This window comes from Falco rusticolus, chromosome 7, assembly GCF_015220075.1.
Source record: "Falco rusticolus isolate bFalRus1 chromosome 7, bFalRus1.pri, whole genome shotgun sequence".
In the NCBI taxonomy this organism is placed as follows: domain Eukaryota; kingdom Metazoa; phylum Chordata; class Aves; order Falconiformes; family Falconidae; genus Falco; species Falco rusticolus.
In genome coordinates, this window is record NC_051193.1 from 1,435,876 (window position 1) to 1,460,955 (window position 25,080).

Here is a 25,080-nt window from a genome sequence, read left to right on the forward strand (position 1 = left end):
CTTGCAGAACATTGGCCCCCGAGCTGAATGTACCGGCAGAGTTGGAAGTGGCAGCAAACAAGGAATTACAGCAAAAATGCAAGTGCTGCCAAAGTTGCAGTGGCCGCTTTTACTGCTTCTGAGATGATGAAAGCTGGGTTTGATGGTACGTAGGGTCCGCTGAGGAGTGAGTGACAATAGAGATCTGAAGAGCCTGGGGGTTACTCTCACCACAGAAATCAAAACTATCCGTGGAAGAGGAGCATTTCAAAGCATGGAAATCCGCCGTGAGGGCAGCTTGTTTCTGCTGCTTTCACTGGCTGCGGGATGCCCCTGGCTGCGGCACGTCTCCATGCTGTCCTGATGTCAGAGGTGCCACTGAGGCAGTCATGTGAAATGGAGTGTGTGCCTCATGGCTTTGTTGTTGCACCTCTAGAAAAAACAAAGTAATCTCATCAGATGGAAACTACTGCCTTCCTTATAGATCGTATAGTTACGTAGTTATTTCATCCTTGCGTTCCAAACTGAAGACAGTTGCCCTGAAAAAGGTATGAAAATTCAGATGTGTTGGGGGGGCAAAGGGAGGTGTAATTCTATGAACCGGGATTACCAAGAGGGTAAATTACGCTTGTGAGATATTCAAATAATATGAAACCCTCAGTTCAACACTGCACTTCGAGCACAGAATGGAGTTCAGTTGTGTGTAATCACAATCAGGAACGCCTCTCTGAGCACACCGCCAGGCTCTGCAGCTGACGTGGCTGGCACGGATGATACTCACTTCTTAACAATTCCCTGTAGGTTGATTTTCATGTATAAGTGTAACTTTAAACTTCACATTTCCAGATTAATGCTTGTTTCTGGGTTTGAACTGTAGGCTTTTTCCCTTAAGTACTTGATAGCTATTTTAAACTTTAACTCTAGTTTACAAAGCTCTTTAATTGGGGATTAAACTGGAATGAGTTAGAATAGTCATAATGTTCTGTAGGGTAATATAGTTATTCATATAGACCATCTGTTTTGTTACCTATTACGCCTACCTAAACACATCACAGCTCATAAAAGGTGCTCAAGGCTCCCTTAGAAAGGGCATAAATGAGAGATTCATGTAGCGCTTAATTAGATTAATCTCAACGTATTTTTAACATACTGTTGCAAGGGAAGGCAGGCACAGTTCCTAGTTATTACTGAAAATTGTAATACTTTGACATGTCTATTTTTTGAGAAATGTTGTCTTTCCATTAAAATAATTCTGATTATTATTTTTTAAAAAAAATTTAAATAATAATCTTGGATTGCTGAGGGTTTTTCTCTAGATAAAAATCAGTGAGTGCATTTAAACTTGAGGCAGAAAATGCAATATATTTTGCATGTCAGTGGGAGACGAATGTTATTCCACAGCTGTGAATCAGTTGGCGCTTATTCTGCGTTTTCAGTTACCGTTGTGGTAGCAAAGGCACATCTTAAAGGAAACTGTCCATTTGAAAATGCATTTTCAACCAGACATTTTGCACTAGCTGTAACTGGAAAAGTTAGTGAGGGAGAGTATCTATCTCTTCCCTCGCCTTCCAGTTTCATTCTGTATTGGCTGTGATATTTGTTTAGTGTGTGTCTCGCTTCTCTGTCAGCTTCCTTCTTTAAAAAAATATTTTATAAACATTAAAAGAAGAAAAATCTTCTGTAAACATTTTAGATTCAGATATGCTGTAATGATGCTCCTCATGTAATGATGGAAGTTAATAATCTGAAATAAGCCGTTTACAGAATGCCATTTTAGCTCAACTTTCATGAAGGAGAACATTCTAGAAAATGTATCTAAATAGGTCTGTAGTTACAGTAAGTGTATTGTTTCCCTCTCTATAGATACAATGTAATAGTGAAGAAATAAACAGGGATTTCAAAATGTTTTTCAACTAAGTTATGCTAAATCATCTGTATCAGTTGATTTAAAAAGAAATAAATTAAAAATGGGAATTTTAGCATCATACTTCTGTGGTATAGACTGAAGTCGAATGGCTGGAAGGTAGGAAAGGGGACACTGTGAAATAATTTTCCTTGGGCTTCTGCATTAAAAATGATTTAATAGCAGCTAATCGTCAGGATGAGAATCGTCTGCCCTCTGCTGTGCAGCTCAACAAAGTCTAGCAGACAAAAGGGAGACGATTGCGTTGTAAGCAGTTGCATTTTCCCTTTATTTTCTCAGTGGGGAAGTTTTTGATTTCTTCTTTTGTAACACTGTTTGTATTTGTATTTGCAGGGTGTAGGGAGCTTTTTTTCGGGAAAGGACAGGGTGTAGATGTCATTACCCAGGGGCAGCTCTGTGAACCTTTGCGTGACAGCAGCAATTGTCTTGGAAATAAAGGCTGCGTTAGTTGATGATTAATCTTCTCATGTGCTTGCACCCGGCGGATGAGGAGGGCTGAGTTCCCCGGCTCTGCCGGCAGTGGCGGTGATCCTTCCTGTTGCCTCGGCACACAAAGTGGATCCTTCCAACTTGATCACAGCTTTCAGCTTGCAAAATGTTACCCTTTTTGCTGAGCCTGCCAGCAGTGCTGCTTCGCAGAGTGTGCCCAATCTTCAGGGGCTGGCAGCCGGCCGGGCCCCAGTTGTGCCCCCTTGGCGTGGCGTCATGTCCCGTGGGTGCGGCTGAGCCCCCGGCGCCTGCTCCCAGCGTGCGGTGCGGGGGCAGTGCAGGCAGCGCGGGCAGGCGCTGCCTTGTGTTGGCGCGAGTCCTCGTGCGATGGTAGTGTAAGCGCCACAGCTGTCGGCCTGGCTGCGGCGTCAGAGCTGGTGGGTGTTCTCAAAAAGTGTAAATATTAGGGAGGAACTAAGTACCGTTTGGAGGTAGAATACTATATTAAAACAGTTTCTTTGAAAAATACTGCAGAACCAGCCCCACAATATTAACAAAAATGGCTTGAATCTTGCCAGACTCTCTGTATGCTGCTTAAATATTTTTTTTTCTCTGGCTTCAGAGTAGTAGGACAAACTGTCACTACAAATTACCATGTGCTGTTACAAGAATAACAAAGAAACAACTCTGAATTTTGTGATGTTGAGTATCTCTTATTCTTCTACTTCAGTGCATGGGTTTTTTCGGAAGAAAAGTTACAAAAGCACAAGCTGTTTATCACCATCAATTTTGGCATATTATTGCTCTGTTGTGTAGTCATCACAGTATAAATAACCACGTCATTAACACACTGGATATATTCAGATGGGACACATCTTAGTAGCAACTATTCCTTTATTTACCCCTGAAAAACTCCGTTACTAATCGGTGATTGTTTCTGTGCCCAAACCTTTTGTTTCCTAAAGGGAACGCGTTGAAAATACGAGTCGTCCTGGAGAGACACAAGTGACAATCCAAAACCTGATGCCAGAAACAGTTTATGTGTTTCGAGTTGTGGCTCAGAACAGGCACGGCCCTGGAGATAGCTCAGCGCCGCTCAAGGTGGCCACCCAGCCTGAGGGTAAGCTGTAAATATTTTGAGTCTTCTTGACTTTCGGATCGATTTATTCTTTTTTTTTTTTTTTTTTTTTTTTTTCCCCATTCATGACCTTTCCCAGAAGAAGTCAATACTCTTAGAAGTTGCACTTGCAGACCATAGTTTCAGAATTATTTTCCAAGTTGGTGAACTTACATGATTTATTTTTGCCATTAAGAAATACTGATAAGACACTCCTTGTTAAATTTTCTGAACTTGCCATTGTAAGAGGAGTACTTTTAATTTGTCATTAACTGAAAGAGGAAAAAAGGAGAACTTCAAGAAAATGTGAAGTCTGTCATTTGTAGGATCATTCAGGACAAAAGGAGCAGGGAGCAGGAGCTCCTCCAGAAATTTGGTCCCACTTTTATACTCCCCAGTGAATCCATGTGAGAGGCTGAAATGTGACCAAATACCCATCTTTTAACCGGAGTTGATTTATAGTGAAGTTGATGCTACAATAATCAGCTGCTGAAAGCGCTGTTGGTTAGGCCTGGTGACGAGCAGTTTTGTGCTTACATTTTAGTTCAGCTTCCTGGTCCAGCACCCAATATCCGAGCGTTCGCCAGTTCACCCACCTCCGTTACTGTCACCTGGGAGACACCCTTGTCTGGCAATGGAGAGATCCAGAACTACAAGCTCTATTACATGGAGAAGGGGCAGGACACTGAGCAGGTACAGAGCTTGGCTCTTCCCATGTCAGATACAATGCCAGTAATGGCCTTTTTTCTTTTATTAGGGTTTTACCTTAAATTTCTAGAAACACCTTGTGAAGTGTTCATTTTTCTGATAGACTGAATCCATTAGCCTAAAAAATACTTAAAATTAAAGATACAGCATGAAATGCATGTATCCTAGAATTAAAACAGGGTTTTTTTGTGATGGCTTATTTAGATACTTATCAGTATCAAGTACCTTTTGGGGAAGTCTGTTATATCGTGCTAACGAGAGAGTGCACTTAACAGCTGTGTCATTATTTAACAGTTCTGCTTCACGTAATGTAACGGACTGGCATAGGTTTTATAGGTTGGCTGTTTTTCAGTAAAGCAGTCTAACTACTGATCTTAGCAAGATCCCTTATCTGAGCTGTTGTTACTTGAGTTCTTTGATCCAGTGATTGGTTTTTTGATACTGCTGAGTGTCTAATTGATTACATTTTCTTAGGAGTTTACTGGAAGAATCCAGTATGTTCTGTAGAAGTATAGGCTGCCACTTGAGAATAATCACAGCTTTGAGAGGATTAATCCCAATCATTTAATTTCCCATCTGATTACATACGATTCAAGCTGTAAAAAGCTAAGGGAAGAATATCTTCGTGAGCTTTCAAAATAATTCTTCCATCAGTTTTTAAATAGGAATGTTGTATTGCTCAGGTAAAATTACCTTTTCTAATTCTGCATCCCAGTGTTCAAAATATAGTAGTAATTTTTACTATATAGGCCAGATCTCTTTTCATTTACAGAACCAGAGTCCATGTTACAATTTAAATCAGATAGGTAGGATTTTCCCTTGCAAGCTCACTGTTAGCATCTTTACAAGACCTTGCTGTATAAACTGTGGGTTTGATCCACAGGTGCTACAGAAAGATGTCATTCCTGCTTTGAGTATTACTGTACTGAAATTCTTAAGACATGTATAATAGTTGCAGACCTGATTCTGACCTTGGCTTGTATGTATGTTTCTTTATGAACAGGATGTTGATGTAGGAGGACTCTCCTATACCATTAATGGATTAAAGAAATACACAGAGTATAGTTTCCGAGTGGTAGCTTACAATAAACATGGTCCTGGTGTCTCAACCCAAGATGTTGTTGTACGAACGTTGTCAGATGGTGAGCTGCTTTATTCCATTTTTTTTTTTTTTTTTGTTAGGAATTATCTGGTAATTTTCTTCAAAGTGAATTTTTAACCAGACTTGGGTTTTGCTCATTGTTGCACTATTTTACTGATAACGTTGTTGTTGCCTATGGCCACACATGGTGCATGTTCCCCCGGAGGCTTTCCAGATTGGGTGAAGGAAAATTACTGTACCTGCAGAAGTACCTGGGATTCTGATTATGAAACAACAGTGTCCTTCATTTCAATGTCAGGAGTTTACTTCATGGGTTATTGAGTTTACAAAGTATTAAGAGCAGACAGAAAAACAACTATATTGAATGCAACAACTCCAAATTATTTTTTAGGTTCTATACTAATTTTACATAAAGCAGACTTTTGCTTTTGGAGCTTTTTATTTTCATTGTGGTCGTATGGGAAAACGGTGCGTGTCTTTGGGCTCCAGCACAGATACTACTAAATCAATTGCATATAATAATGAAAGCAGGAAGTGGTAATGGTATTTTGTATAAAGCAAATAAATTGGTAATGTGAGCAGCTATGGATATATAAACAATTGTAGAATGACCAGTTAATGTTAACTGTTATTTTTTATAGAGAAGTTTGTTTACATAAAAGAACAGCCAGACCAAAATGAGCCTAGCCTGGAATCCTCTCTCCAGGAGTGACCAAAAGTGGAACAGATGAGCAGAGAGGAGTATTGTCCTAAATGCTCTCAGTGTTCACAAGTTTGCTTCTGTGGGACTTCTTGACTCTGCAGTGGTTTCTGTGTGTTTACTAGTTCAGTTTCTTTTCCATAAAACCCTGCCGGCATCCTCTTAAACCCATGTCAGCTTTCATCATCCACCGCATCAAGTTGACAGAGATTCTACAAATACGTTTTCTGTGGAAAAATCACCCCTTTTTCTCTGTTCTGAAGCTGCTGTGTGCCAGTGTCATTTGTTGCCTATGGCTGTACTGCCTGGAAGAGGGAATAACCAGTGTCCACCAGCCCTCTCTGTCCCACTGCTCATTTTATAGCCCTTTGCTGCATTCTCCCTCATTCAGCTTTTCCAGGTTCCAAAGCCACAGAAATGGTTAGCTGTTTGTTTTGTGAAAGCTGTTTCAACCTTCAGTGCCCTTTGCTGAACTTTTTTCTGTTTCTTTTCTCCTATATCCTTCTAACAGTGGAGGTAGAAGGGACTGAAACTGTATCGAAGATGCAAGTGTGTAATCGCCAGCATTTGACTGACATGTTTGGCTCATTCTGAACACTGAGGTGACATTTTTGGGATATACAGATCTTGGTGGCATTGGTCTGCTTAGAGCCACCATTTTGCATGTAAAGGAAGGATCGTTTTCCCCATGCGTGTAAATTTATCTACTGTGAATTTCATCTGCCCCTTTAATATCCAGGCACAAAATGTCCCGAGGTCTTCCTGTGCTTCTTCACCATCAGATCTTGTCTGTACTAACTTTTGTCACCTCGCTGCTCATCCCCCTATCATCACTTAGGAATGTGTTGAACAAAACGGGTCACAGCACATGCCAGGGTGGAGCTCCACAGGTCATCTCCCAGTGCATACCCACCTTCCTACCTTCTCTTTCTTTTAACCAGTTGTTTTCTCAGGCAAGGATTTCTTTCCCCTCATCACTTTGTTTCTTAAGAGCTCTCCAGCAGGTTTGCAATGTGGGATTTCCCTTTAAAAAGTGACAAATACATATTTATAACTTCATGGATCTATGGATTTTGTGCTTTTTGTAGCTTCAGTTAATTTGCCTAATACAGGTTTCTGATTTCCTACTTGAAGTTTCTCAAATGGAACTCCTTCTAAATACTGGCATCAACTTTACCATCTCCCAGTTACTTATAAGTCAAGTCATGCAACCGTTTCATTCCCAAGTTCCTTGAGAAACCCTGGATCAGTGGCATCTGACTGGCAGCAAGCTGCTGTTTGTTGTGTCTGACTCTTCCATAATCCCCTACACTGACGTTTCCATTTGAGAGATCCCGTAAGTCCCGTGTAAAGGGTGCTATGGAAGCCTCTCCTCTTCCTTCCTCAGCACAGACACAAAGTTGAAGACCGTTGTGTGGTCCTTACCATTTTCATGTTCTGGCATACCCTGACCGTTGTCTAGCTCTACAGCATCTCCAAAGGGCTTCCAGCTCATTTTCTGGAAGAATTTACTATTAGTTGTAATGTCATTTTCAAGTTTTCCTGAAGTTCTTTGTGGCCCAACTTATATTTTCACATTTAACCTACAGAAATTTATTTTCTAAAGCTTTCTGAAGGATGTTGCCTTGCTTCTTACAATCTTATAACGCTGGTGCTTAACACCTGTTCTCTCCCTTCAGTCTCTCAAATTTTTCTGGATGAACGATACACATTTGCTTATTGTGCTATCTGGAAGCAATCTCCATGCTTCCTGCAGGGATTTTTTCTAAGCTTCCTTTAGCTTCTATTTAACAAGCTTCTGCATTTTTATGTGGATCTTTGCTCCTAATCTGTTCCGGTGGTTTGTTGCAGGATAGCTCTGCTGGTGTTACTATTTGAACCAAGGTTTATGGGCTGCTCATAAGGATTGTTTCTCTCCTCGTGGTCCTTCCTGATCCACAGAAAGCAGTGGTGTACTACAGCTAGGAATGCAGCTCTGCATCACACTCCGATGGAGGGCAGCTCCCTTCCCTGCTCCTGGCACCACTCTGAACCATCGGCATGTCGCGGGCCTCCTGCCTGCGGGGGTTACTGTACGGTGCAGGTGGATGTAGGCTGTGCCTTTCCTATCAAAGCGTGGAATATCGGCCCATGGGAAATCCATTGTATTTGTTGGCCTGGGTAATTCTTAATCTGGTCTGAGCCTGAGCTTACCTTGACGTAAAATGAACTGTGCATGTGGTGAGACGTACGTATGGACATATTTACGTGCGTGTCTCCTGTGTTCTGCTGATTGTCTTTCACCAAGTTTGCAATATGTGCATTAATTATTAACCACTCCATGTGAAACCCAAGACTACTTTTTCAGGTTGTTCTGAAAGTAGGCAACAACTGTGTAAAACAAACAGCAAAAAAAGCTTCATTTCATTTCCTCCTCTTGTGGCTTTTTAAGGGACCTAGCACGTAATGCCTAGGTCTGGTGATTTCGGGCTTCGCTCAGCTGGCAAGAGAGAAGGAAAACCAAATCCTGCTTGTCTCCGTTGCTGTTGTGGGATAGTGGGAGAGGGGTGTTTATTTAACCACACCCCGGTGTACCTTCTGCTTACCACAGGGCTACTTTCACTTTATGCACTCAGGATTGTTCTCTTAGTTATTGTTGTGGCTCCTGGGAGTTACTTGGAAAACACATTATTTGGGCTGGAACAATCTTTACCCCAGTCTGCTACCTCTCTGTCCTCCTGCTTTGCTGGGGCCTCACCTTCCTGCCAGGGAACCCTTATCTGTGCCCTCAGGTGACGTGTGTGAGCCTGAAGTGCTGGACAGGGTTTCCTTGGTCTCTCTTACTTTGCCCTTTTGTCTAATGGAGTTTCAGTCATGACCAGCAGGTTACTACAGGTAGTAAAGAACTAATGAAGAACGAAGTTTAGAAGCAGAAACTTACTTTGTGATGGACTTCACCTCTTCGGTAGCACAGAGACATGTTGACTCAGGGGTCTTTCTGTTACAGAAAAACATGGTAATAAAAACCATGGCTAGAATTTTAAATGTGGGTTCCCAGAATCAAAAATATAAATTAAAGATCTGATTTTTGAAAACTACTGAATGTGATCTCTCTTCTTAGATTTTATGGCAAGAACCTTTAAATAGAACATTTTTTTATTTAGGTATCTGTGATAAGACCTGAATAAAAAGTGAGTTTGTTCTTTGTGATGAAAAATATGTAAAACTCCTAAGCTAGTCACTGTATGTCCTAAAGTACCACTGGTAGAATTTCGTAGTTATATAGTGCCTTAAACCAGAACGGTTTGTACTTTCATGATGGAACGATAGCAGAGAGTAGGTGTGTATGGAAATACAGTGTGTGATACAGTATATGGAAATTTTGGAGTTGTAATTCCTTCAACGTTTCTAGTCCCCAGTGCTCCACCACAGAATCTAACGCTGGAGGTACGGAATTCCAAGGTAAGATGTGGAGAATTTCCTGTTCCTAATGGGTAAATAAAAGGCTGGCAGGTCTTAGAACGATCAGATTTTAGAGCTGCTTTGGGTCTCTTTTCTACCATGCTGCTTTTCAGCTATTTGTGTATGAGTTGCGCAGCAGGAGAGTATCTGAATGTGGGGCTCGAAGCATTAGAAGCTCCAGCCCGTTGTGGATCGTACGTCATGGAATGCAGCAAAGACTGTGACAATGACAAGCATGGAGGCTAATTATGGAAGAGGTTTAATCAGGCACAAAGGCCTGAAGCGCCAGAGCTTGAATGTGTTCCTGTTGATTAACTATTGTTTACAGTGTGTGTGCACACATACGCACATTTATAGTGTCCCAGGCACTTTAAAAGAGAAAATTATATACTCCGTCATTGTGACTTCAGTGATTACGATTGGAGATTTTTTAAAAGCCTTTTCCAAAAACTCTTTTCCAGATTACCTTCTTCTGCTACTTGTATGATTAAAAATAAATGCACATAAACTACATACAGTTCAGATAACTTGTACCCTTTAGAGAAAATACCAGTTCTTAAAGATAGATCCTCAGGTAAACCATACCTCAAGATAACTTGAAGGAAATGGAAAGGGAAACCCCAGGGGCCATTTGTGAGATTGGAATCAGAAGGGCTAATAAGATCGAAGTGCTTAGAGATGAACTGTAGGCACATGTATGACCTGGGCTGCTGCTGAATCACAGGGGGGGTATTTTTTTACAAATAGCCTATGATTTACTGTACAAAAATGTGGTATTTTCTGTATGTGCGTTTTTCTGTCTTGTTTCATGAAGTATTAGCACTAGAGTAGTTTCTGGCTGTGTGGGTGGCGATGACTTTGTACTGACCTTCTGCCTCCCACAGAGCATCATGCTGCACTGGCAGCCTCCCCCTGCGGGGACACACAGTGGACAAATCACTGGCTACAAAATTCGCTACCGTAAAGTGTCCCGCAAGAGTGATGTGACAGAGAGCATCGGTGGCACCCAGCTCTTGCAGCTAATTGAAGGTGAGCTATTATTTGCAAGCATTTGTTATCAGAAGGGCGTTTTTTAGGTGCTTTTAGTGGGCTCAGGCTCAGAGGCATGTTTATGTGGGGTTCTTGCCTTGGAAGAAAAAATGAAAACCCTTAAAAGGAGTGTTTGTAGGTAATGAGATACTCTGGGCTGGCTGGTGGTAACTCTGGGCTGGCTGGTGGTAACTCTGGGCTGGCTGGTGGTAACTCTGGGCTGGCTGGTGGTAACTCTGGGCTGGCTGGTGGTAACTCTGGGCTGGCTGGTGGTAATTGGAGTTCAGTGACCTGGTGTTTAGCCCTAGTTTTGCCATTGGTTTGCAAAGCGGACTGGACAAGTCCTTTTAAAATCTTTTGTAAAAGGCACAGGGTTGCATGCAGAAGGTGGTCCTGAGCTCCTGGTGTCTGCCCAAATGTCAGAACTGTATGGAGAAGGATGCCCGAGCCCTGCAGTCTGGGCAGGCGTCCTGCAGACTGCGCTGCCTGCGTGTGGGTGCGCGGGAGGCACGCTCTGCCCTGCAGTGCTCACCGCCAAGCCCAGCTCAGCGTCCTGTGGACTTCTTGCCTCAGGCATCTGTGCAAACCATCCCTCCTAGTTTCACTGACATCAGCCTTTTTTCCTTCTCTCTGGCATGAATGTGTTACATTCTCTCTTTATTTGTACACTTGAAAGATGCAGACTAGTACATTACTTAGTATAGATTATATATTGTTACCAGAACTAGAATTTGCTTTAGCAGAAATGAAGAGTACATGAGAACAGGAGCAAGACTATGTTTTGTTCATTTTCTTTAACTCTCTGTAAATGAACAGTTGGTCAAAAGAGAAGAAATTGTGCCTCTCTGGAAAATGAATATGCACTTTTTAACAAGATGTTTTGATTTGTGCTCTGAAACTCCAGCTGTGACTCCGTAAGTTTCCGTTTCTCACAGAGCAGGAGTTGATATGTGCCTGGAACCGGAGTGTGTTTTTACCAGCAACAGAAGTTCCATATATCAAATTTTGAGTGCATTTTCATAGTGCTTTGATTATTGATTGTACAGTTTTCTATACAGTAAACAAATTGTTTGCACAGTTTGATCACTTGCTGTCTATACCTAGCTTTAGTTATGGATGCGGGTGCTTCTGCACTTAAAGCTAATTAATAGCCAGAAATTAGAGCTGGCTGCAAAGAGTGCCTCACAATCTCCTCCAGTGGCCCACAGGGACAGCCTGCAGAGTGTCACAGCCCCGGCTGTCTCCGGTCCCAGTTTGGCTGTTGCATCCTAATTGGCGTCAGCTTCCTCACGGTGCTGCGCTGTGGGTGCTGCTTCCATTCCTGACCCGTGTTACGCCCAGGGGCAGTGTGGGGTGAAAGGCTTCTTCCTGTCAGGTTAGACCTGGCTTTTAATTAGGAGCTGTGACTCCTGGGATCACAGCTGGAATTCCCGGTTTGATATCTTGGGTACTCTTTGTCTCTTAGGTCTTGAACGAGGTACAGAGTACAGCTTCCGAGTAGCTGCCTTGACTGTTAATGGTACCGGACCAGCTACCGACTGGGTATCAGCAGAAACCTTTGAGAGTGATCTAGATGGTAAGATCACAAGTGTGACCATATTTGTGACATCAAAAACATTAGATTTTGTGGGCAGGGCACACTAAAGTTGATTTGTCTTTTTTAAAGGCAAACCTGATTGTTTTCAGTTGTTTCTACTGTATTCTAATAGTACAATCTGCTTTATGATTAAGCGAAATTAATTTCTATTTCGACATAAAATTCTTGCCAAGTGGCTTGAAATTAAACCCTGCTTTTACACTTTCTAGTACTGTATGTTGGCACTATGTTTTTTCTGCTAAGAAATACCCAGTCATGAATGCCAATGTCAGTGATTCAGTACTTCATAAAGGGCATAATAATAATGGTTCAATTTTTATATTGTGATAAAATTCCTCTGGTTAATCATGCAGGGGGTTACGTGCTACGAAACTGAGATAGGAGGACTGTTTTCCTTTGGGGAGGTAAAATAGTGATTATGTATTTCTGTAGCACCTAAGTTATGCTAATGAAGCCCCTGATGTGTACCCCAGTGTGCTCAGGGTGGCTTCTCTGTGTGCTGGCGGGCTGAGTGTAGTCCTGCGGGCTGCAGTACGCGGTCTGGCTGCAGCCTCTGAGTTGTAAACTTTGCCAAGTGCAAGAGAGATGCCACAGCAGGAAAGAAACAGTGGGAAATGTTGCCCGTAGACCTTTGCAATCTTTCCACTGTGTTTAACTGGTGCCATGCTTTCATAAAATATTTTTCTTGGGTTTTTTTGTGGGTTTTTGTTTGTTTGTTTTTGTGGCTTTTTTGAATTGATTGGGTTTGGGTGGTGGTTTGGGGAATTTGTTTTTTGCTTAGACTCTTTCTAAAGAGTCTAAAGTAATTGTTATTTTGCCATTGTAAAAGAAAAGGGGGATACATTGTATTTTCAGAAGTGGTAGACTAGTATGGACCTTATCTTTCATCAGAAATTAAGTCCCTTCCACCAAATCCATAGATTCATGATGTGTGGTACACAGAACCATGTTAGCATCTTGTTTTTCCAATGCAGAGTTCAACAATAACAGTAGAAAGTGTTCTGTGAAAAATTTTGACCTTTCATAGTTGGTCCAGATGTTTGGTAAGTAGGGGCCTGATGCTTGCAGAATTCAAATGAGCAAATTTGTGAGCATCTCCCAGAACCTGACTGAGAGCAGCTAAAATGGGGGAAAAGTGCTTTTTCTAGAAGGATGGCTGGGGTGACTCCTTTGGAAGTGCCTACAAGGAGCTAGTGATTCTGGGTGAACTGTTGCTATTTCAGAAGAGCATTTAATTGGTGCTGTTGCACACACCTACCTTATGCTTTTTGGAGGCTGGTCTCCCTCTTGGCTGTGTTAAAAGTCGCTGGAGGGGCATTCTAGCTTAATGCCACAGGACCCAGTAATGTCTTTCACATCTGTGTGGCTTGAGATTCGGTTGTACTGGCAGCTGGGAGACAGAATAATGAAACAGCTTCAGTATTTGTTCTACACTGCTGGAAGATTGCTTCAACAGTCAGCTGATCAAAGCCCTTGAGAGCCCGTGCTTCAGTCTTTGTGTTATGCGAAGTTGATGCTCAACTTAATACTTGCCCTCTTACTGCTTACTCTCCATTGCTTAAGAACAGCAAAAATCCCAGCGTTAACAGTAGGGTTCAGTTTTGTAGTTATTTAAAATTACATTTTAGAGTTGAAATTACTTTCATCTGTGTGTCTGTCTTCCTCTAACTGGATATGACACAACCTTGCAGCTTTAAGAAACCACTAGTTCCCCAGTCTGAAGTAGAGCTCTGTGAAATAGGCAGCACTTACACAAGGTAATGAAAATGTAACTCTGCTTTTGAATTTTGAATTGCTTTTGAATTGCTGGAGTTAACAACACTTGGCTGGAGGGTACCATCAGGATTAAATTTAAATAGGGCAGAAGTGGGCAGAAGAAAAGAACCTTTTCATTCTGTGTTGATTTTTTCATTTGAATTTTTTTCAAATTGGACTGTTGCAGTCCTTGCAGGCAATTTTTCTTTATGCATATTCTTTACAATTAATAAAGTAATAAAAATTCACAGCTAAGACAGTGGAACATAGAATCATAGAATTGTTTAGGTTGGAGAAGACCTCCGAGATCATCAAGCCCAGCCGTTAACCCAGCGCTGCCAAGCCCAACACTAAACCATGTCCCTGAGCACCGCAGCTGCGTGTCTTTTAAATCCCTCCAGAGATACGTGACCCAACCGCTTCCCTGGGCGGCTGTTCCAGTGCTCACAACCCTGTCGGGGAAGAAGTTTTTCCTGAGATCCAATCTAACCCTCCCCTGGTGCAACTTGGGGCCGCTCCCTCCCATCCTGTTGCTTGTTCCTTGGGAGCAGAGACCGACCCCCCTGCCTACAGCCCCTGCCAGGCAGCTGCAGGGAGCGGGAAGGTCCCCCCGAGCCCCCTCCTCTCCAGGCTGAGCACCCCCAGCCCCTCCAGGAACACAGACCTGAAAATCTATAAATCCTGGTGTGATCAGGCATGATATTCATGCCATCTTCATATCAATCACAGAAAACCATGCTTTTCTTTCTTTAGTAAGCTCGTGGGTAATTTTAATACCATGCAAAAGTATTTACAGCTACTCTTCAGTTTCTCTGGTTCAACAGACATGTAAGGCATTCCTTTTTATTCCATGGCTGCTTTTTGAATTTAAATAGACAATTTACTTTATAGTGTCATCAAGGTAAACAGGAGCCAGACTGTTACAACTTAATGTTGGGAGGGCTGTGTCATTTTGCAGAGTCGGTGCAAGTCTCCCCAGCAGCACATATGCAAGAGGCGTTAACCAGTTGTACAAAGTTTATCCCCCAGTGCACTAACTTCTGTGCAGTTAAAAATGTCATTTCTTATTGCAATTATGTAGCTTTTCTGTATTTAATAGTTGTGAACTTTAATTGATCAGCTGTGTCAGCTGGAGACTATAAACTCCCCGGGCTAGCAGGCCAGTGGCATATTATGATCCAAATAATCCTGTTGTGGTGCTTTATTAAATGTTTTTAGATAAATGTAGCATGTTTCATTAAAATGAAATCCCTGCAGGAAGCAGAACACTGAGCTGATTTTATTTTAGACTGGGGAACTCAGCTTACTATTGCATAGAATTATTTATAATCTGTCAACATATGGCAGGCTCCAGTGGCCTGACAAAAGTACTTATTTAATTTTTGAGAAGTTAAAACAAAGGTACGGACACTAGCACAGTTGTGCTTTTAGATTGCTTTTAAATTCTAATCAACGGTGGGGAAAAAACCTTTCAGTAAAAATATCAGGGCATTACAGTGGAATCAGTGGACACGCTGTGGAAGTCCTGCTGTTACTAAGGACCCACGCTCCATTTCTCTGTTGGGTTGTGATGAGATTTGTGTTGCTTGTGGGGTAGGGTTTGAATAGTTCATATGGACTCTTTGAGTATTTCTTTATCTTGTGGTATGGTTGTATAGTCCTTGCATATATTTTGTGAATTAAGTTAAAGAAACCCAAGGATTTAAATAGCAACAAATGTAGGACAAATCAGAAGAAAACTTTGCAGCACAGTTTACTGACAATTCTTAGAGATTTGGAATATTCTCTTTAATCCTACAAGCAGCTCAGGAGCCTTTCTTTCATCATCAGTGTGTTTTCAGTTATAATTATTTTAATGCCCACAAGTAAGTAATATGGTGGAACTAAAAGGAGATTTCTTTGTGGAGGTGAAGGACGTGATAAATGTAGTGCGTATTTTGAAAAATTACAAATTGGTTAAAACATGCACAAGCATCAGAAGAGTCTGCCTTGAAGCAGGTTTGATCTTTTCCTCAGTACGACTATCCTTTCTTTTAAAGAGAGGATCTATTAAAATATATTAGTATATGAATCTATGTTAATTTTCTTCTGCTTATTAGAATTCTTTGTGCTCTCTTTACAGTAAAGCTCCCTCCTGCGCAGCGTACTCATTTGAATACAGACGCAGAGTGGAAGTGCTACGTTTGACCTTACTAGCTCACAGCTCTTCTTGTAATTACCTTTATTTAAGAGAAGACCTTTAAATCCATCATTTTTCTTTAACAGAAACTCGTGTTCCTGAAGTTCCAAGTTCCTTACATGTCCGTCCGCTGGTCACCAGTATTGTAGTGAGCTGGACTCCACCTGAAAACCAGAACATCGTGGTGAGAGGCTATGCGATAGGGTACGGCATTGGCAGTCCTCATGCACAGACCATCAAGGTGGACTATAAACAGAGATACTACACCATTGAAAACTTAGGTAAGGAAAGCAAATTAACATCAGTGCCAAGTTTTACCTCTCATTTATGTTACTGTTTGCTAATCATGGTATTGCAAATAAACGAAACTACATGCAAGTTTTTGGATTTTTCCTTAATTCAGATATTATGCGGGATGCCAAACTGTTGATAAATTTCAAATAAACTCAATTTTCTGATGATAGAGAAAGAGGCAGAGGAATAAAAAAAAAAAAGCCCCAAACCCAGAATCCTACAGTCCCCAAGTTTGAAGCATAGAGCACTTTGATCCAATGCTTTCCCTTCAGTGCTTATCACAAAAACTTTCACGCTGAGTAGCATTCCCTTGTTCTTCTGCTGGAGCTGCAGAACAGTTGGCTTCAGGCAAAAAAGAAACTAAAATGTTACCAAGGTGCAGTGGCATCTGCTTTAAAAGAAAAATACAGATTCACCCCTCCACAGAATTCTCTGTGGCAGGTAAAATATCCTGACAGCAAAATAAATATTGCTGTACCAGCCTACTGAGAAGTTCCATTAAATGGAACTTCTGAGTAATTTTATAGTAGAGCAGCTTAAAACATTCCTTTAATTCCTCACTGCTTTTTTGCCTGTACGTAATGTAGCTCTATGACTGGACTGCCGCTGTACGAGAGCTATTGAGTGCTACCAGGTCTGTGTGGAGACCTTTGCAATTCCAGTTTAGTTTACTTATTTCATGTATTTCTGTTAAAAAACAAAATACTGAACAAAGAATATGGAAAAGCAGAAAATCGGATTCACGAACGGCTTGCCCTAAAAGGATGTTTGTTTTTCCCTTCAGACCCAAGCTCCCACTACGTGATAACCCTGAAGGCATTTAACAACGTGGGGGAAGGGATCCCCCTCTACGAGAGTGCGGTGACCAGGCCACACTCAGGTACAGGCCCGCGGCTGCCTCTGGGGTGGGAGGACCTGGGGCCGTGTTCACCTGTGGCATCAAGCACACTCCACCTCTGAGCTGGCTGGCCTCGCCTGTTTCACCCAGTTATTAAACCACCTAGAACTAGTTTCATTTTTAAATGACAAAACTTTCTACTACTTAGAGATGCTCTTATTCAAACAGTTGCCATTACATGAGCCAGGCTGTGTGATGCAGTTCTAAAGGCGTGGCCCTTACCTTGTTTTTTACGGACAAGTATAGTTTATTTCTTTTTGGTCTTCTACCCTGACATCTTGAACATGATGCCTGCATTTTCTTTGTCTAAGTCTCAATCTGCTGTCACTTACACAAGTTCTTGGCAGTTGTTTTTTTTTGGTCTTGTAATACATTAATAGAAGATTTTAAGCAGAGACACTTGTTTCCAAGTGAGCTGTTGCTGTGCTATGGCTCACCGTGCTCACTACTAGACTGTTGATGTTAGTTGTTGTGTGTAGATGTTAACGCTTTGTTCTAGTCTTCTGAAGAGCAGGAATTCGTATAGATTTTATAGGGGACATTGGAACTGCAGTTTCTTCTGTTACTGCAAATTTGTGTGGTACTTGGAACGTGATTGCCATTAACATTCTTTAAAAGGTGCTGGGAGTTCCCTGTAATTTTTACGAAGTGGCATTTACCCATCTAGAGGAAGTCCTGCTCTTTTTCCTCCTTGTTGTGTTCTGGAAAGGAATCAGTGGACATTCTGAGGCAGATGAAGTCAAAGTTAAAATTACTGTATGTCTGGGGTTCTTAGGCCATGGTTGAATGTGCTGGACACCAATATGATGAGGTGGATATATATTGGCATATATATGTTGTCTTACTGTCTTAAGAAGAACGCAATGCGAGATTAATTTGATTAGCCGGTCTTATGTCACCTATTAACTCTGGCTTTCTCTCTCTTTCTCCATTTCTCACCTTTCATTTCATTGTACTACCCTGCATTTCCCCTTTTTTGTTTTTGTTTACATTAAAATGCCACCTTCTCCCTTTTTAATTATAATACACTATTTTACCCATCAATTCCCTAGACACTTCCGAGGTTGATTTGTTTGTTATTAATGCTCCATACACTCCAGTGCCAGATCCGTCTCCCATGATGCCACCGGTGGGGGTTCAGGCTTCCATTCTGAGCCATGACACCATACGGATCACTTGGGCAGACAACTCTCTGCCGAAGAACCAGAAGATCACAGACGCTCGCTACTACACGGTTCGCTGGAAAACCAATATCCCCGCAAATACGAAGTACAAGGTATTGGAGTTTCCACAACACTAACACAGCTGCGTTACTTCAGTAAGAAGATGTTTCATGTTCGAGCCAGGGTTAAGTGGAAGCCGAAAGTAACGACAAGTGCTTAGAAAGTGGTGTAGAGGTGTGCCCGGTTTTGTTTGAGCTGCCTGGACTGAGTTCAGATCAGTACTGCTCCGTTAAATCATTGCTTGAAAGACTAGACTCAGTGAAGTAGTTGGTTTTGTGTCTCTTCCGTGTCTGTGTGAGTGGCTGGAAGGGCTGGCTGGGGCAGGCAGGCGAGCACGTCCAGAGATCCATGCTGCTGTGCAACCGTGGGCACGGTGACAGCTTTATATGCTGTACTTCACCCCAACACACTCGCTGTGTACGACAGATGTGGGCTCCCCTTTAGAGGAGCCAATAATGCTCTAATAAGGTGTGTGTTACTATTGGCTTCTCTCCAGTTAGCAGAAGAATCTGAATCTTTTGGGGTGAGTCATGCAAGGAAAATATTTACCCTGACAGTTTTAAGTTTCCTTTTACAACCTTTTCTGTTCATCTGAACTTGATAGTGAACGTTTCCTTTGGGAACTGAATGGGTGCAAAATATACAGCAACAACTTTATGATATCCCTGCCTTCCTTGATTTTCATCTACTGTTTTGATTTAGACTAGATTTGGGGTCCAGTTTATTGGTTTGGATTTTTTTAGTTGATTGGTGGGATTATTTTTTTTTTAATTTTCAGAGTTATCTGAAGGCCTCAGAAATGCTGACTGCAAATTTCGCATTTGAAATGAGACTCAAAGGAAATGGTTGTTAAACTATCCAGCTAGTGGAGCTCCCTTTATGCTCTTGCAGAGCAATCTTGTTACAAACCAGATATATTTTTTTATTATTGAAATGAAAAGTTGTATATGTGTGTGTTTTTTCTATAAAGACAAGTTATTTATGAACCCACATTCCTGAGTCATGTGCAGAGGATGTCTTGGGAGTGATTTATATAATGCTGCAGTTTCATTAGTTAAATGCTTTAAAAAACCCACCCTCAGTGGTAAATGAGATACTCCCACCGTTCTCAGTGCTGGCGGCCAGTGGTCAAGAAGTTTTATTGTGGACCAAAAGTAATATGTGGTGATGGAATATAGTTAAAAATTACTCATTGTAAAAAGCATTTGCCTGAAAGGTTGTAACTTTGAGAACATTTGCTCTAATCATTTTTAGCCCATAATGTCTGAGGAGCTCACATCCTGCTCTTCTTTGTTTCAATCATAAACTCTGTACTACTCTGTCAGACAATAACAATTGCTAATTTTAAGAAAGGCGAAGCCTCTTTTCAGCCGTGCTGTTCAATAGGCTGCTGCCTTTCAGGTCAGGTCTTTGGTAAACTTTATTAAATATGAGCTAGGATAATTGCTATCTCTAGCAGCTTTGTTATTTATTGCGTGTTTTGAGGCTGTTCACCCAGTTGCATTGAAGCTTCTCCGGTACGCAGCCTTGCACACAGAAACTTTATCTTTGTGGCAGGTCTCTAGCATCCAAAGCTGCATCTGTTCAACACAGCATTGTTCCGTCCATCCCTCTCGTCAGTAAATTGGATGTTGATACAGTTCATTCATAGTTTCTACATTTGCTCCCCGCTTCTATGCTGACAGTCACAAACTGTTATTAAAGAAGAAGCTGCACTTTGTAAATACAAGTTAAGAGGTTCTACTTGAAGGAGTCTTCTTTTCTTAGATTTGTATAGGAGTTGTGTCAATCTAGAGCATATAACCAGAGGAACAGATATGATACAGTTCCTGAAGCTAAAAGACTCCACTGTGCTTTGAACAGTGTAGTTCCACTAACGCAGATCAGAGAGCGTTTCTCAAAGAATCTTTGTTGGTGGAGCAGAGTTGTCCTACTCGCGGGCTACCCGTGACTTATGAGTGTGCTCTCAAGCATAAGCTAAAATATTAAATCTTAACTTAGATCTTTCAGGACTGTATAAAAGGCAAATAGATTTTTACAGGGTAAAATTTATGAAGTTTATTTCTAGTAGGTGAGCAGGTTTTAGTACCATGGGATATGCTGTGATCTTAAAAACAGTAAGTGGTGTTAAAAAATGAAGAAAGTAGTGAAGTCTAACACTCCAGTTTAGCCTTTCATGTGTCATTTCCATTCAATATAATGTGCAGTGAGATGAAAAGATACCAAGTTTCAAAGCCATAAACGAAAAATACAACTTTAACCTGTGAAAAGGACTGTCACGTACGACTGCAGCTAGGAGCTAAGAAGTACTGTAAAGTGATATAAACAGAATCAATTGCCTAAATGCTGTTAAGGAATTTCTATAGGTATTCTGGAGAGGAAGAAATGGTGTGCGTTTCCAGGGGTAAGTCAGCTTGTGATGCAAGATGCCAGGAGAGGATTTCTCCTTTGGATGTGTCATTACAGGGAGGTTGTGCTCAGTTGAGCTTTGTCACTGAACTAGTGTAAGAACTGTCCTGCTTTACACTTAAATGTTTGAACTATTTTTCCACAATCGCATTTACTTTGAAACTACACTGAGTTTGTGTCAGGTAAAGGTTTAAAGTTAACAGAGGATTTTATTTTAATTAGCTTTATGATGTCTTCGTTGTTTGTCCACCCCTGTGATGTCTTAATGGGCAAAGCACATATGTGAACAAGCAAAAATGTTGTACAAGTCTAAGTATCACTTGGCTAACAGTTTTCTGCACTTTCACTGGTGTAAGAAAAAAGATGTCACTGATACTTCAGAATAAGGGGGTTCCTTTGCAGCACATTTGAACTGTATTGTTCATAAAGTCTTCAAGAATGTGCATTTTCTTTGTAATTAGCTGAAAATAGCTGTTTTCTGAAGGCAGTGGTTGTATACGGTTGCTGTATGGCCATCAAATACTGACAGAACCGATTCTGTGCTCTAGATTGCTGTAGGTCAAGGGCAGGGAATATACGCATGTGTAGACACATCCTTCTTGTGTTTTCATAGGCCATCCAGTACCTTCTGTTCACATTCAAGTCATGTATAACAAATACCAGATATTTTAACCAAAAGGTGAAAATTCTAGCTAAATGTCTGAGTACAAATTCCACTGTAAGCCATATGTAGTTCAGAGTGCAATCCTAGGTAACCATTTGTTCTGAAAAAAATCTACATATTGGTAAAGCTTCATTATCTTCAAGTCTCAGCACCTGTACCTTCAGTTGTTTTTTTTTTTGAAGGATATTAAAATTTACTGAAAACTCCAACAAGAATTGGAAGGCAGATACAGATTTCAAGAAGGACTGTTACTGTTAGCTGTGCTTCGTTGTTTCCCCTAGCCAGATCATTTAATGAGATTGCTGTAAATTAACCACCTCCACCCCTCCCCATAAAGTGATTTAGCCTGCTTCATAACAGGTGTGCCTTGGACCTTGTATTACTGCTTGCTTTTTTTAAAAAAATATAATTACTACTAATGGTCTTGCTGATTGCGAAAGAACTTCTAGCTGAGGATAAAACAACTGCACATTAATACTTGATTAATGAATTTGCATGACAGAGCAGAATGTTACAGAATTAATGACAGTGGTTGTGAAAATGTAGCAGTGTCTAAAAGATATTAACACCTGAGACACGGGTGTTTGAGAGCTGTTGATGGTTTGCCGTTCAGAAGTTACTGACTCTTTGTTTTTCTTTCAGACTGCAAATGCAACCACTTTGAGCTATTTAGTGACTGGGTTAAAACCAAATACCTTGTATGAATTCTCCGTGATGGTGACTAAAGGTCGAAGATCAAGTACTTGGAGTATGACAGCACATGGAACAACTTTTGAATTAGGTACTCCTTGGTGGCTTTCTGGAAGGGCCAACATTCCTGATAAGATTAATAAAGCAGAGTCTGTCAGAATTCTGGAGGAGGGAAAGCATGTATTTAAAATGCTTATGCTGATGAATACTTGCTGGGGGGTTCTTTTCTTTATAGTTTAGTCAGAAATTCTGATTAAAAAACAACGACATACTTCAAAATTCAAAGGGATGATTGCATGCAGAAAAATTTACATCACATTACAGAAAAGTAATGAATAATGTACCACGGCTCATGGACAGGAGAGGATAAAGAAGTGTATGCCTGAAACATCTCAGAAAGAGTACATAATAGCAAATACAAAGAAAATGCTTCAGCAATTACTAATTAAAGTTTGCTATAATTATGATGATAAATTATTACAGAAGTGAGGAAGTGTGTGAGGCAAATGAATAAAAAAATCCTAGCGGAAACTAAGACATTCAAATTAGCCCTAAATTTTTGTTCTTCCACAGGAGTTGCCACTGCAGTCCTCAGTGCTGTAGAAAGGATGCACTCTCAGAATACAGGACAGAAAAGTGTTTGTAGCTGCTGGGAGGAACTTGAGCCCCCTGAGAAACTTTGAGGTTCAGAACCTCTCTTCCCCCTGACCTGTCCCTCATTAGCTCTTTTTGTCCTGCAGTGTTAAATGATTTTTGAGCAATTAAATTTACTGCTTATTATGCTTAGGTTTCCCTTTATATGAACTGTAAGGACCAAAAAGAGCCTATCCAAATCACCCCGTAGTTCTTATGCTAGATAAAAATGCAACAGAAAAATAAAGCATGCAAAGAATTAGTGAAATCATCCAAATATTCTATAACGAGGCATAAGAAAAAGCAAAGCCAGAGTAAAATCAGAAATCTCCAAGCTTACTCTGAATCCCATAAACCCTTAGTGAGCTTCAGCTGCTTTTGAAAACATTGTTGTGTTTTTCGGTGGGAATTCCATGATGTGGGCAGCGACCCTTCGACAGCACATGGGCTGGACCAAGGCTCTTTTCCCTTCCCAATTACTCTGCCATCCCACGTTAAAACACTTAATTTGTATTTTGCTGGCACACATACAGTTCTGCACTAAGTGGGGACTGTGAAAGTTGCGTAATAAATTCTTAAAAGAGGAATTTGGAACTCAAGAAAGTCAGGAGCAAGAGCGAGATACAGGAGGTCTCATTTCATTTAAACAGAAAGTAAATTTCTAGTCAGGCTCCTTGTAAAGAATATTTGCAGATACGACCTAAAAGCTTGGGAACTAAGAAGCAAATGAAAAGGAACAAAAAAGGCTAATATATTTTCTCATACCAGATCTTGTGATTTATATTACTCGCCAAATTCCTGAGTGTTCGACTCATTATTTACAAATACTCTTGAGTAGCAGCGTTGTATAGGACTTGCTCCTCAGCTAATGCTGAAGAAAAATACAGGATGCTGGGTTCAGTGTTGGTCTGTGAATTAGTAATTTCTTGTGGGCTAGTTCTGGTTTAATGGTGTTTTTTTTCTCTGAAGCTTGCTGTAGGGCCTTGAATCGTGCTTTACATCTGTACGTTTCTGTTGAGCTTGTTTTTGAGTATTTGGGATAACAGTTCCAGTAACTTTGAGCTTTGCTTTCCCTGGTTCCAGCTATTCTGCCCAGGGTTAATAGGTAGCCCTCTCGGAGGATGTACAGATTAATTTCTAATAGGTAATATACATAAAGCTCTTTAAATGTAGAAAGCACTAAATGTTACTATTATAGTATTAATATCCAAGGCGGATTTACTTTGCTAAAAGTTACCTAATAGAAGTCTCATGTTTTTCATAATGTGGCATTGCAAGCTGTGGCTGGTTAACGCACCTTCGGAGACGCTGGCTCTGTGCATTTGAAAGCCATTAATCTAAGCCCCAGCTGGCTATTTTAGTTCTCGGGAGTGAGGTCTCAGATTTCAGGCCTTCACTGGAGCGAATTATGCCATTCCTGAATTTTCGGCCAGGAGGAGGCTGATGGGAGAAGGAAGTGTATCTCTGCTCCTTTCTTTTTCTCTCCTCCTTTCTTGCTTCTGGCAACCCAAGAAAAAGGCTGGAAAATTGTGGTCAGCAACTGTTTCTGGATTTCAAATGCTCTGTGGTGCAGATTTCCTTGCCAAATTACAAATAATCTTCTAGATAAAGTAAGCGGCACTATGGGTTATGATCGAAATCTCTGGAAGATTACTTTGCTACTTGGATTTAAATGGCTAATTGGCATTACCAGGTCTCAGTCCCACCATAAACCTGAAAATGCAGAGACATTTCACATGCCTGTGCATCTAGAATGTGTTTATTTCACAAGTTCATGTCATCTTTATGATGAATGAGAGGTTAGAAGGTCATGACCCCCGCTGTAAGAGCTGTACAAAGCTGCCGTGTTTGGAGACAGGTGGGCTCGTTCAGTCATGACCCACAGCACCTGGTGCCAGAAGTGCTTTAGAAACAGTAACTCCTCATGGAAAGGAGATGCTGCACACCAGATGGCATTTACCAGTTGAATGAAGTAAATCAGTAAGACCACTACCACTGGGGGTGGCGGATTCTTTGAAGATCGAATATTCAGCGGTTTTGTTACCTGTACATCGCTCTTTTTCAGCGGTACAACCAAATAGAGCAAATGTGCTGAGGTTACTGTACGTGCACTGAAACAGGGCCGACCTGTTCCTGATAGTCTGTTTTTTGTTTGTTTGCAGTTCCCACTTCTCCTCCAAAGACTGACTGTGGTGAGCAAGGAGGGAAAACCTCGGACAATAATTGTTAACTGGCAGCCCTCCATCCGAAGCCAATGGCAAAATTACAGGTCAGTTTGCATGAGCAATAAAGCAGATATAAGATGGCTG

At 41.1% G+C, this 25,080-nt stretch overlaps 1 protein-coding gene across 1 annotated transcript in view; it reads left to right on the plus strand.

Moving 5' to 3' along the window:
- The window catches only part of NEO1 (neogenin 1), a 211,954-nt gene that overhangs the window by 162,166 nt on the left and 24,708 nt on the right, over nucleotides 1-25,080 (plus strand). Inside the window, 13 exon segments of the mRNA XM_037394077.1 lie at nucleotides 3,298-3,452; nucleotides 3,994-4,142; nucleotides 5,161-5,299; nucleotides 9,351-9,400; nucleotides 10,285-10,429; nucleotides 11,895-12,005; nucleotides 16,047-16,241; nucleotides 17,039-17,134; nucleotides 18,205-18,428; nucleotides 22,091-22,229; nucleotides 24,934-24,952; nucleotides 24,954-25,008; nucleotides 25,010-25,040. Coding sequence (XP_037249974.1) covers nucleotides 3,298-3,452; nucleotides 3,994-4,142; nucleotides 5,161-5,299; nucleotides 9,351-9,400; nucleotides 10,285-10,429; nucleotides 11,895-12,005; nucleotides 16,047-16,241; nucleotides 17,039-17,134; nucleotides 18,205-18,428; nucleotides 22,091-22,229; nucleotides 24,934-24,952; nucleotides 24,954-25,008; nucleotides 25,010-25,040 — 1,508 coding nt within the window.